The sequence below is a fragment of the Bos indicus x Bos taurus genome, chromosome 19 (genome assembly GCF_003369695.1).
Source record: "Bos indicus x Bos taurus breed Angus x Brahman F1 hybrid chromosome 19, Bos_hybrid_MaternalHap_v2.0, whole genome shotgun sequence".
Classification (NCBI taxonomy): domain Eukaryota; kingdom Metazoa; phylum Chordata; class Mammalia; order Artiodactyla; family Bovidae; genus Bos; species Bos indicus x Bos taurus.
In genome coordinates, this window is record NC_040094.1 from 20,452,474 (window position 1) to 20,465,528 (window position 13,055).

Here is a 13,055-nt window from a genome sequence, read left to right on the forward strand (position 1 = left end):
TTAAAGTCTTTATTGGATTTGTCACAAGGCTGCTTCTGTTTTACGCTTTAGTGTTTGGGCCATGAGGCACGTGAGATCTTAGCACCTCCCAGCAGGGATCAAACCCACACACCCCGCAGTGGAAGCGAGAGTCCTAACCACTGGCCTGCCAGAGAAGACCCTCCAAATCATTTCTCTTTGTTCCCTGTCCTTCAAGGCCTAGAAGGAAGGGCTGCCATTCAGATGTCAACATTGACTGCTCCCACTTACTTGACCAAGACTTTGAATCGAATCTCTCTTCTCTGGGGTCTCCGCCTCTCGTCCTGCCAGACGTGGGTTTTCCAGGGCTCCACCTTCAGAAAAGAGGCCAGTTATGTGGGCAAGACAGACCCTGGCTTGGCTCCGGCGTGGAGAGACAGAGGGCCCTTTGTGCCCCTCGTAAGTTGGGGGTGGGGGTGGGGAGGCAAGCCACAGAGGGAAGGGCTGCGTCTGTCTGTCTCCCTCAAACTTGAAGCTCCTGTCTGGCACAGATCAGCTGATTTTCATTCAACTGTCCCCCTGGAAAGAGGGGCCACATGTCTCTTTCCTTTTGATGTCTCATCACTAGGAAGCCTATATAGACTGCATATAATGCATAGTCTGACCTGGGATGCTGTTGGGAATAGAAGGAGGTGCTGTGACAACAGGCCCACAGTGTCCTGGGCAGTCAGTCACCCTCCTTCTCACCTTTAGAGCAAGGAAGCTCCTCCCTAAATCTAACCAAGGTCCTTTTGGATAAAAAAAAAAAAAAAGGAAAAAAAGAGCCTGTTTCACTGGGTGGCAGTTCCTGAGTGCACTCTGGGTAGGGCACTGGGGTGAGCTGTCCGTGCACTGGCTCACAGGATTCTTGACCACCTCTGCCATCATGGAGCTGATAGCCTTCTTTTCAGAGATGAGAAAATCAGGGCTTAGATGGGTGCGATGACCCACCCGAGATCACACAGCTAGGAAGTGGGAGAATCACCCCAGATGTATGTGACTGGGAGCCAGGCTCCTCACCACGGTGCTCTGTGACTGTCTACGCCCCTCCCAGGCAGGCGGGCACAAGGGGCGTGTGGAGCACTGGGCTACTAAAGGGACAATGAAAGGTGTTTCCTTCAGCCTCACCTCTGTGGAAATGGACAAAAGCATCCTTGAGTGAAGCCCAGAAAGCATTAAATATATGCCTCTGTGTCCCTGATTCTTCCCTGTATGTCCTGCACTAGTGAGCACACACATGCACACTCAAACACACACACACACACACACGCGTGTGCAGATACACAGTCTGTCTCCACCCCTGAGCTCCCAAGAGAGAGTAGAGGAAGCCCCCTCTTTTACCTGGTAGTAGTAGAAAGGGGACAGGACGTAATTTAACATCTCCTGGTGGAACACGGGGGTGATGCTTCCAGAGATCGGGGGGACCAGCCAAATCCAGTCAGCTGGGCAGCCCCCTCGGGAGCGGTACTCATTCTGCATGTACTTCATGAAGGACTCTGCAGCGGAGTGGTGGTCCATGATGGTCACGTTCTGCTTCTAAATCGGAAGGCGGCAAGAAGGCAAGTTGATGAGAGGAGTAAGGAGAGTGGCCAGTGAGCTACAGGGCTCCCGGATGGACTATGGGAGGGCCTGGCAATCTGTAAAAAGGGAATGCAATCCCCTGGGCCCATTCTCACTGATGAAAATAAATACCCAAATGCAAGGTACAGCCAGAGCCTCTGAGGAGCCCAAGCAGGCACAATAGCCGTGGTCAGCCCTCAGACCACAGGCTGCCGCCCTTGGCGCTCCAAGGGCGGTGTCCAGCTTCTCAGGCCATGCTCACACTCTCCCCAAACTCCCAGAAAATGGCTCCCTGGATGCTGTTGAATCAAAGCACAGTGCCTTTTTTGTCACTTGTTGGCAGAGAGTTCCAGGAATCACCTCCCAAAGGAGTGGCTGTCTCAGCTAAGAAGGAACTAGACATCTCTGAGGAGGGCTGAAGCCCTGGGGGAACTACAGAGTATGGAAGACAAATTACCACTGTGTCTTATTATCACCATGGCATGTCCCATGTCTTAAAATTAGAATCCAAGGGGCCTGAGCCTTCCTGGAATGATCCAGTAAGAGCAGCCACGTTGTCTGGAGCAACTCGTGCAGTCAAGAGACATTTGTTTCATGGAGTAGTTCAAACCTTGGGCTCTCATTAGCTCTGTGACCTTGAGCTATTAGTTCCTTAACCTCAGTTTCCTCGTCTGTAAAATGGGGATGGTAACAGTTGGTACATCATCATGTTGTTGAAAGGATGCAATAAATACGGGACGTGCCTGGGGCTCCAATCACTAAGAATCTGCCTGCAAGGGGGAACACGGGTTCAGTCCCTAGTCTGGGAAGTAAGATCCCACCTGCCACGGGGCAGTTAAGCCCATGCACTGCAACTACTGAGCCCATGTGCCCTAGAGCCTGTGCTCGGAAACAAGAGATGCTACCATAATGAGAAGCCCACGCACAGCAAGCAGGGAGTAGCCTCTACTCGCTGCAACCGGATGAAAGCCTGTGCACAACAACGAAGACCCACCACAGCCAAAAATAATTTTTGAAAATCTTAAAATAGTTAACAAGTGAAGCATAAAACATGCTCAGTAAATGTTAGCTGCTATTATTATTTCTATCTACCAGCCACTGCATATGGAGATGGAAGACGCAGCCCCGTTTCTGCCTTAGATCATGTTCCAACTGGGGGGAGGCAGAAGGACCTCGGCCGTTTCACATGGTCTGATAGAAGCCACGACGGAGGTCGGAGCAGGTGCTGATGGAGGGCTGAGGGAGGGCTACGCTCATATAGGGTCCCGGAGGAGAGATGGGGGACTTTAGAGACAGCTTCTAAGAGGAGGTGAGTTCTTTAGAGAGCTTCTAAGAGGAGGTGAGTTCTTTAGAGACAAGCTTCTAAGAGGAGGTGAGTTTGGAGAGACGGGTACAAGTTAGGCAGCCGACGGGCATTGCTTGAGACCAGGCCAGGAGGCAAGAGAGGAGCCCGCTGGTGGAGGGACTAGCAGGACCAGCCACGCCTTGTAAACTTTTAAATATACAGCAACTGGGGGCTTCCCTGGCGGCTCAGACGGTAAAGGATCTGCCTGCAGAGCAGGAGACCCAGGTTTGATCCCTGGGTCGAGAAGATTCCCTGGAGAAGGGCATGGCAACCCACTCCAGTATTCTTGCCTGGAGAATCCCATGGACAGAGGAGCCTGGTGGGCTACATACAGTCCATGGGGTGGTGAAGAGTCGGACACGACTGAGCGACTAACACTTCACTTTTCACACAGCAGCTGCTGGATGCCAGACCAGTTTTAGGCTCAGGAGCTGATGGTGATAGTGGTGAGGATGGTCGTGACAGTAATAAATAATAACAACAACAAAACTGATGATGGACTTCCCCGGTGGTCCAGTGGCTAAAACTCTGAGCTCTCAATGGGAGGCAGAGGGGACTAGGTGTGATCCCTAGTTGAGGAGCTATTAATATTTAACAGATTCTACATGCTGCAACTAAAAGATTCCTCAAGCTGCAATGTTAAAGGATCCTGCATGCTGTGATGAAGACTGAAGGTCCCGTGTGCGGCAACTAAGACCCGGTGTAGCCAAATACATAAATAAAACAGAAAAAACCCACAAAACTAATGTTTTTTGAGTGTTTACTGTGGGTCAGGGAGCGCAGCTAAACAATTTGCATTGGTTTTCATTTCATTCTTACTGTAACCTAGTGAGGGAGGTACCATTATTATCTCTGTTTTACAGATGAGGAAATGAGCCCAAGTCTTTTGAAGTTGACCCCAAAGGAGGGTCACGGGGAAGTCCTGCCTGGAGACTCTCAAGCAGTGGAGGGATGTGGTCAGCAGTGGTCAGGAGACTGCTGAGGGTCAGCAGATTTTCTGGGACGTACCCACATCCTGCCAATGTCAGAGCTGATCCCAGGGTCAGGATGTGTGGTCCACAGCCTTGGGGCCTTCCCAAGCTGGGCCAGCCTCAGGATGCTCTTTCTGTCTTATCTCAGAGCTTCCCCATGCCCCCTACTCCCCACAATCAGGCACGAGCTTGACCTTTCTATAGGGTGACCAGCCCTAGGGAACACTGCATGATCATATGTATTTACTGGGTGTTTAAAGTCAGCTCCCACTACTTTCCACAAGGTCAGGGTTTCTGTCTGTTTTGTTCACTGCTCATATTCTTGCCCTGGCCTGGTGCCTGACACATGAAAAATGTACAATAAAACTTTGCTAAATGAATGAATGACTCTCAGCCCAGTGGCCGGGCTTCCAGGACATCTGCCAGCTTTGTGGAGATGATCCCAGCTTCTAAATCAATAATAGCTTCACACGTCCCATGGCTCCTTCCCACAAGGGGAGTGTTTATATGAGAGAGAGCAGCAGATGGGCCAGAGGGCTCAGTCCCACACAGAAACAAGCCTGCTGTGTGTGGTGGATGCTGCTGCCCAGATAGGGAAGCAAGAGTAACCACTGCTCGTGTGGACGTGGGCTCTAGTTCTTTCATCCAATGAATACATTTTTAGCATCTCCACGTGCCAGACACTCTTCTAGGCTCCAGGGGTAGAGCAGTGAACAAGAGAGAAAAGGTCCCTGCCCCACAGAGCCTACGTTCTAATGGGGCAAAGAAAGAAAGAAAGAAGAAGATGGACTTCTCTGGTGGTCCAGTCGTTAAGAATCCACCTGCCAATGCAGGAGACATGGGTTCGATCCTTGATCCGGGAAGATCCCTCATGCCACAGGGCAACTAAGCCCACACACCACAACTACTGAGCCCCTGGGCTGCAAGTACTGAAGCCCACGTGCTCAAGAGCCACGCTCCACAGTAAGAGAAGCCACTGCGATGAGAAACTCACGCGCCACAACTCGAGAGCAGCCTCCGCTCGCAGCAACTAGGGAAAGCCCGTGCACAGCAACGGAGACCCAGTGCAGCCGAAAATGAACACATAAAGAAAACAGAAAGGAAGAGATGGACTATGTCAGGATCTCATAAGGATTGTGAAGGAAAAGAAAGGGTTAAAGGAATAAGAGGATGAAGGTGGGGTGAGCGTGCCATTTTTATGGTGTCAGAGAGGGCTGCTCTGAAGAGGTGATAATTGAGACCTGGCTGAAGGGAAGGAGCTGGTCACAGGATGATTTGTGGCAAGAGTTCTAGGCAGAGGGAAAAGCAAGTGCAAAGGCCCTCGGGGGCGGGGGGGTGGGGGACCATCCTGGTGAGTTTGAATAAAAGCCAGAATTCCAGTGTGACTGGCAGAGCTGTGGAGGATAAAAGCCTGACTGGAGGAGGTGGGAGGTGAGACTGTATTATGAGGTCTTTCAGTGGTTTGGGGGCTTCCCTGGTGGCTCAGATGGTAAAGAATCCAACTGCAATGCGGGAGACCTGGGTTCCATCCCTGGGTTGGGAAGATCCCCTGGAGGAGGGCATGGCAACCCACTCTAGTATTCTTGCCTGGGAAATCCCATGGACAGAGAAGCCTGGAGGGCTACAGTCCATGGGTCACAAGGAGTCGGACACGACTGAAGCAACTTAGCACATCACTGGTTTTGCTGTAAATGGAAGTAGAAAAACAAGGTAGTTGCTGCTTAGGGGGAGTATTTGGCTGGCTAGTTGTTTATCTCTTTGAGATGGGAATCATTACACCTTATTGGTCATCACTGGAAATGATCCAGTGGATAAGGAGACAGCTGCCATGAGAGGGGGAGGATTTTCAGGAATAAAAGTCCTTGAAAATTGGGAGAGGACAGGATTCAGTGCTCAAACGCCAGGACTGACCAGTCTTGAAAGGTAAGGAGTTGCCTGTTGCTAGAAGCATTCAAGTTTACACTAGAAGACCTGAGAGGCTTGTCTCTGTGTCCCCAGCACCTGACATAAAGGTCAACACTTGGATGCACAAATAAATGAGCAAAGCTGTAAGGGGAAAATCAAGAATGACGTGAGCGTCTGCACCAGATAACCTTCTAACCAGAGCGCCTTCAAACCCACAGACAGCAGACGTGCCTGGAAACTGTGGAGCACAGCGACGTTGATCTCAACGACAGCCCGGTCCTTCCAGAGTGAGGCCACCTTGTGCGTTTCCAGGCCCATCCTTCTGCCCACTTCCTGTAGAGGCAGAGGAATGGGGGTGAGTCAGTCCCTGGGGCCCCACCCGCAGGCCCACACCTCCAGCCGGCCCAGCTGGACGGTCCTCATTACCTCCAGGATGTTGTATCGCTGGGCGTCGCAGAAGTCCCGGACTCCAACTTCTGTGCCCATGTACCACCCGTTGAAGGGGCACCCTGGGAACTCGAGGCCGCCCACCTCAAGCAGCATGTTGGCCACGGCTGGCAGGGCGTACCACTTGAGCTCCAGCTCCCGGAACCATTCGTACCTGGTAGGGAGGCAGGGCCGGTGGCAATGGAGCCTTCACTTCGGCCCACACCCACGCCCTAATAAAAGCTTCAGAAAAAGAGTCAACCAAGAAAACTCCTTTTCAAGTGCTGATCTCTAAGTTCATCCCACCTGGAGAGGTGAATTGGACATAACATGTGGCTAATTACGCATCCATTCATGAGATTATTCAAGCAAACATATTAAGCATCAAGTAAGTGGCAGGCTCTGGGCTAAATGCTGAGGACTCAACAGAACATACCAATTAAGGATCCCAGTGTCAGAAAGCCTAGGATCAAGTTCTGCCTGACTGATTACCAGCTGTGTGACCTTCAAATATTATCCAGCCTCTCTGAGCCTCAGCATCCCCACCAGCAAAGTAGAGATAAATCATGGGATTACTGTGAAGATAATAGTATCCTTTACTTGTATATTCATTCACTCCAGAAATATTTATAATCGAGTACCTACTATGAGCCAGACATCTTGCTAGGTGTTGGGGATATATTGCTGAACAAGAAAGACAAGATCTCTGATTCTCAAAGACCTTACAGACTATAAATAGGTAAACAAATAAATAAATAAGAAAATAAAGACAAGGTGATGGGACTGCCCTTGTGGTCCACTGGTTAAGAATCTGTCTTGCAATGTAGGGACTCAGGTTGGATCCCTGGTTGGGGAAACAAGATAACTATGATCTCACGTGCTGAGGAGCTGCTAAGCCCAAGGGCCACAACCAGAGAGGGTCCGCTGTGCTTCCCAAGTGACGCTAATGTAAAGAACCTGTCTGCCAATGCATGAGACATAAGAGATGTGGGTTCGGTCCTTGGCTTGGGAAGACCCCTGAAGAAGGAAATGGCAATCCACTCCAGGATTCCTGCCTGGAGAATCCGATGGACTGGCAGGCTCCCATCCATAGGGTCACAAAAAGTCAGACATGACTGAAGTGACTTAGCACGCACACAGAGTCTGTATACCCCAACGAACACCTGACGCGTGCAAATAAATCAATGTATTTTTTTTAAAAAAGCACAAAGTGATATGTTAGATGAAGAGTAAGGGTTCCTACTCTAGATTGGGTATTCAGAAGAGGCTTCTCAGAACAGGTAATGGAAATACCTCGTTAACAAGAAATGAACTCTGCAAAATTCTGAAGAAAGGGCCTGTCAGGCAGAGGGAACAGCAAGTGCAAAGGCCCTGAGCTAGGACTAAGTTCAGTATATCCAGAGGATAAAAATAATAGCCCAGCCTAAAGCCTGCTACATAGTGTCAATGTATGGGGGTATTTTTGTAATTCAGCCCCGGAGCAGCGGCTGAATCCGATGAGCTCTTGAAATACTGTCACCTTATCCCGTCACCACAGTCAGGAGATGAATGGCTAAGAGAGTTGGCAGGAAGGTCAAAGAGGCCTGGGCTGTCCAGTGTGAGAATCTCAGGGCCTTTCAAGGCTTCCCTTCCCAGGGTCACCGCTTCCCAAGCTCCCAGGGCCCAGTCTACCCAAGCCATTGCTTTCCTGTCCCCTTCAGCATCTTCTCATAAGTCTGAGGCCTGACAAAGCTGCTGTACAAGGGTGATGTGGTGGACTGGGAAAGCCAGCCCTGCTGGGCATCAAGCTGCTGCTGGCTGGGCTTTGGGGGAGGAGCAGGGAGGGTCCTGAGGACTGCGATCTCTCTTTGGAAAGGAGGGGGCATGCATGTGAACTCACACTCCCAGCACCCACAGCCTGCTCACCTGGGATGTTCCATGGGCACCTCGAGAACAAGGTCAGGGGGGATTTCGAAGAGCTCTGGGTCACGGCCGTCAGCCTGCAGGACTAGAGGCAACACGTCGAAGCGGCCGTACTTGGGCTTCCAGCCCAGGTCGATGCACAGCTGGGGGCAAGACAGGCCCAGTGAGCCTGGAGACCCAGGTCCCTGGGCCACCTCTGGGCTCCGCTCTCACCCGCCAAAGCTGGGTCTGGTACCTGTGTGAACTCCACGTTGGCGGGGTCCCCTCTGATGCTGCCATCTGGCATCTGGTAGCCGGCATAGCGGATGAGCTGGGCGTTCCAGACCCGGAAGTCATGCTTCCCATCGCTCCGCTGGGGGAACACAGTGATGGCCGACCTTTCCGAAGATGAGGATGGTACTGTTTGCCACCCGGCTTCGGTGGGGGCTTCCAGCCACCACCCAGCTAACAGATCCCCCTCCCCTGCCATCTTCCCACTCCCCAGCGCTCTGCAGCCAAGCTAACTGAACCAAACCCCTGCAGCCCTGAGACGCGCCAAGCTCTCGCCAGCCTCTGTGTAGCCTGTCCACTTCCTGACATAGCTGTTCCTTCCTTCTCCCCCCTGCTCCTACCCTTTCCTCCAGACCAGCGCAGGGACCACCACCACCCCTCCAGGGAGCCCTTCCCACCCTTCAGGCTGTCCCAGCCCTTTCTGCAGATGGACCGTATTTCTCTTTTTGGCATCAAGTTAGCTGGGTGCTTGTCTAGTGCAAGGTGTAGGTTCACAGCCGGCTGGAGCCTCGGCTTAGGGTCCTGCTCACTTCCCACCCCCAAGCCTAGCCCTGTGTCAGGTCCCCGTCAGGCAGACACTGAGTGTTTGCCGAACAGAAAAATAAATGAATGACCAAATGAGTTGGCCTTGATCTCCTTGGTTGGGGGAGGGAGATGGTAAGGGAGACGGTTTGGGGTGGGTATGATGAGCAGTGAGTCCCCCACCTCCAAGGGAAACACCACACTGGACCCATCAGCTGCAAAACCAATTTCTCATCCCCTCTACAAAGTGGGGACCCTAACCTCGAAGACTGAAGTTACCTCTTAAAGATCCCCCCTGTCTCCTCCAAATGGTTTCAAGTCAGAAAGAAACCAAGGAAATGGGCCACTGATGAGGCACTAGGCTCACGGAGGCGGGCTCACTGTGACGACTCCCTGAAGAAGCCAAGGTCTTTCTACTTTCTTCCTCTCTGGCCTCTCTAGGAGCTTAAACCCGCCTGCATCTCTTGGCTAAGCCTCGGGGGGCTGTGCGGGGCCCCAGCCGTAGCCTCAGGACGGGCACACGCACCTGATGTTGCCGTTGTTGGTGGCATAACGCACGTGTCTGCAGATGTGTTCGAACATTTCCTGGGCCGTGGAACAGCTCCGGGCGTCAAAGACCTGCGCACAGCCCACCCAGACCACGCCCGTCAAGGACCAGGAGGACAGAGGCCTCGGCAGGGCTGATCAGAAGCTGAGTGGGGAGGGACTGAAGGAGCGGCCCAAACCCCCTACCACCTGAACATCCTGCAGAGGCATGCACCTGCCTCCCCCCACCCCCACCCCCGCCACCTTCTTCCTTCTTCTGCTTTCCTAGGAGAGCCCAGGCCCCCCTGCCCACTTGGAAGACCCTATCTAAACCTAACCCTCAAGAAAACCGGATTCTCAAGCACCATGATTTCCACAGCCTAGTTGCTTTAAACATTTCACACATGGCCTCCAGCACATTTCTTTACAGCCAGAGCCCGTTCTGTTGGCATTTCTCATCTGTTTTTCTGTCCAAGTATTTTCACTACTGTTGTTGTTGTTTAGTCGCTAAGTTGCATCTGACTCTTTTGTGACCCCATGGATTGTAGCCTGCCGGGATCCTCTGTCCATGGGATTTCCCAGGCAAGAATACTGGAGTGGGTTACCATTTCCTCCTCCAAGGGATCTTCCCTACCCAGGGATCGAACCTGCGTCTCCTGCATTGGGAGGCGGATTCTTTAGCACTGAGCCACCCAGGAAGCCCACAATTACCCAGCAATAAATGTAAAGATGACCTAGGAGGCTAGGATGAAGAAAATGTTTTCTAAAAGACAAGAATTCAATCAAGGTGAAGAACTGGGTCCACAGCAATAACAATAGCAAGGCCATTTGGTTTCATGCTGGCATTTAGTCTCAGATTTAACACAAGGGAGAAAGATGGGCTAGAAATCCTGGTGCAGAGGTTGGAGTCTAGACTCTGGGGGGTTGGGGGGGTGTCTGTGAGCCCCCATCTCAAGTGCAGGGATGGAGAGAGACCCTGCAGCCAGCTCAGGGCCCGCCTGCCCACCCCCCAGCTTCCTCTCCCGTTCCCCCCTCCTCCGTCTAAGGGCATCGACCTGCAGGTTCGACCACTGGATCCTTCCGATGCAGCGGGGGGCGTTGCGCCAGGCCTGCTTGGTGGCGAAGATGAGCTCATCTCCCGTCAGCTGGTAGGTTCCTGTTGTTTCTATCTCCTTTGTTACTGCTTCCACCCTGGCCAGATGTTCCTCTATTTTTGCCCTGCGGGACAGGAAGACATCAGGAAGATCAACAATGAGATGGCTTTAAATGGAGACTGATTCAATCCACAGAAGCAGGAACTGAACGAGGACACCAGGAGGGCAAGATGTCGCTCAGAGAAACCGTCCCCTCCAGGGCAGCTTCATGGGCATGTGTCCAGGGCACCGAGCTCAGCAGGGCCCCGCTGGGCTTAATGCCCTGCTCTGATTGTCTTGAATTCTTAATCATTCATGAACAGGAAGCCACCTTTTTATTTTCACACTGAGTCTTGCAAGTTACATAGCTGGTCCTGATCCCAGGCACCTTTTCTCTAGTCATACTCATCTCAGCGAGGAGTGCAATGCTTTTCAATGGTCTTGCAAGACCCAGACCAGCATCCATCAGGCTGCAGGCACATCCTGCTTCTTGGCCAGGGGAGCACCAATCCACCTTCTCTTGGTTAAGAGATGAGTCAGCTCCTCCCCAGCAGCTCCTCTGCACTGAACAGTCACTAATGAGCCAAGTACTGGGCAACGCCACCCATAGTCAGGGTCCCATTGAGTCTGTGACAGAGGCGTTTTTGTGTCCTTGTTATAGTTGATGTATCTGGAAGGTTAAGTACTGGCCTGGAAACAGAAGTGTGACAAAAAGCAAGCCCAAGATTCAGACTCGGGTTGCCCTGATGCCAAGCCCAGGCTCTTAACCTTCTACCTTCCACCCTAGGGGGTGGATCACAAGCCCAGAGATGTGGAGGGCCTGCCCACATTTTCCTGGTCAGGTCCGGACAGGAATCAGCTCTCAGGACTCAGCCGTCAGGGCCCCAGGGTGGTTCAAGGAGGTGTCCGCCACAGTGTCATCCAGCATCGCAGGGTCCCCACAGCAAGCTTTCTCAAACCCGGTGCCACTTGGCCAGCTCTCCCATGTGAGATTTCCAAGCTGGCTTCTGCCCTCCCCTCCCAGGCTTGTAAAAACATCCCACAGCCAGGAAGGTTTTGAGTCACATGCACACAGAGCAGCCTTGAGATTTCCAATCAGCATCAAAGACGTCTGAAAGTGCCACAAACAAAACTATTTAAGGAATGAACTCTTGATTAAGGAGAGTGGACAGCTCAGGACAAAATGGCCTTTCAGTGGACGAAGAGTGTCTCGACAACTCTTCCTTGATTAAAGAAGAAAGCTCAAAGACAAAACACTCGGCGCTATTTATCTTCAAGGACACTCCTCGCATAAGGACCTGCTGGGCGAGGTTGAGGCTGCCCCACCAACGGCAGCCCTCCCCCCACAACCTGCAAACAAAGCTTCTAGCAATGTTTTTCATTCTGCATCCAAGCATGAAAACAGCAGCAACTACCAGAACATCGATGCTGCCAACACGCTTGGCAGTGTTAATATGTGACTTTTTAAGAAAAGACTACGTTTTCACTCAATTCCTTTAGAGGTTTACATTATACCTTTGTTTTCAAACAGTCACATTTCTGAGGCACTAAAATGCTATGACACCTATTAGTTCTGAAAAAAAGGGAGTGGCTTTTGGCATCTGTAAACTGGCTTTGGAAAGAACATTCAGAAAGTTATCATTTCTGACTATATAATCCTTCACCTACGAAAGACTGAACTGGCCCAGGTGTGGGAATGGGCTGCCATCTGTCACTCACACCCCCAAGACCTCTTGGGGGAAACCAAGGCACGGACTTGTGACTGTGAGAACTTCTTCCCTCTGTGAAAAGCAAATGGATTTGAATAGCTATCATCAGCAGCCCTGTAGCTTCCCCAGCTAACAACCCCCCAACTGCCTTCCAAACACCAGCAGGAACCCCTTAGGTCCAGCATGAAGTCAGAGCCTTCAAAATCAAAGAGCTGGATGCTAGATCATTGAGTTTTAAAGCAAGGGCTCTGGCTTAAAATGCCTGAGTTCGAATTCCAGCTCTGGGACTTCAGAATGTGTGACTTTGAACAAGTTACTTCTCCATGGGCTCTGGCTTTCTTGCCTGTAGAGCAGGTAGGATAATAACAGCACCAGTCCCATAGAGCTGTGGTGAGCCTTACGTACAAGGCAGAGTCCAGAACATACCTAGGACATCAAAACAGTGGCCCAGTGAAGCCCATTGAGAAAATTCCTGGGGGCTTCCCTGGTGGTCTAGTGGTTCAGAATCCACCTGCCAACGTGGGGGACACGGGTTCCCGCCCTGGTCTGGAAAGACCCCACGTGCTGCAGGGCAACTAAGCCCACACACCACAACTGCTGAAGTCTGAGCGCCTAGAGCCTGTGCGCCACGAAAGTGAGAAGCCCATGCACCCCAATGAAGAGTAGCCCCCATTCACCTCAACTAGAAAAAGCCCATGTGCAGCAACAAAGATCCAGCACAGCCAAAAATAAAATAAATAAATCTTAAAAGAAAATTCCTGGACCCTGAAAGTCTTCTTAGTCAACAACC

The 13,055-nt window shown here is 51.7% G+C and overlaps 1 protein-coding gene across 4 annotated transcripts in view; it reads right to left on the reverse strand.

The window, feature by feature from the left end:
• The window catches only part of NOS2 (nitric oxide synthase 2), a 46,336-nt gene that overhangs the window by 14,850 nt on the left and 18,431 nt on the right, over positions 1-13,055 (reverse strand). For 3 of the 4 annotated variants that reach the window (XM_027518227.1, XM_027518228.1, XM_027518226.1), the window contains 8 exons: positions 10,479-10,641; positions 9,425-9,516; positions 8,342-8,483; positions 8,110-8,249; positions 6,205-6,379; positions 6,010-6,111; positions 1,339-1,533; positions 250-332 (listed from right to left, as the gene is read on the reverse strand). In XM_027518227.1, coding sequence (XP_027374028.1) covers positions 250-332; positions 1,339-1,533; positions 6,010-6,111; positions 6,205-6,379; positions 8,110-8,249; positions 8,342-8,483; positions 9,425-9,516; positions 10,479-10,641 — 1,092 coding nt within the window. Of the gene's footprint in view, positions 1-249; positions 333-1,338; positions 1,534-6,009; positions 6,112-6,204; positions 6,380-8,109; positions 8,250-8,341; positions 8,484-9,424; positions 9,517-10,478; positions 10,642-11,384; positions 11,585-13,055 lie in introns of those variants that run through there. The other variant, XM_027518229.1, reaches the window with a different exon arrangement.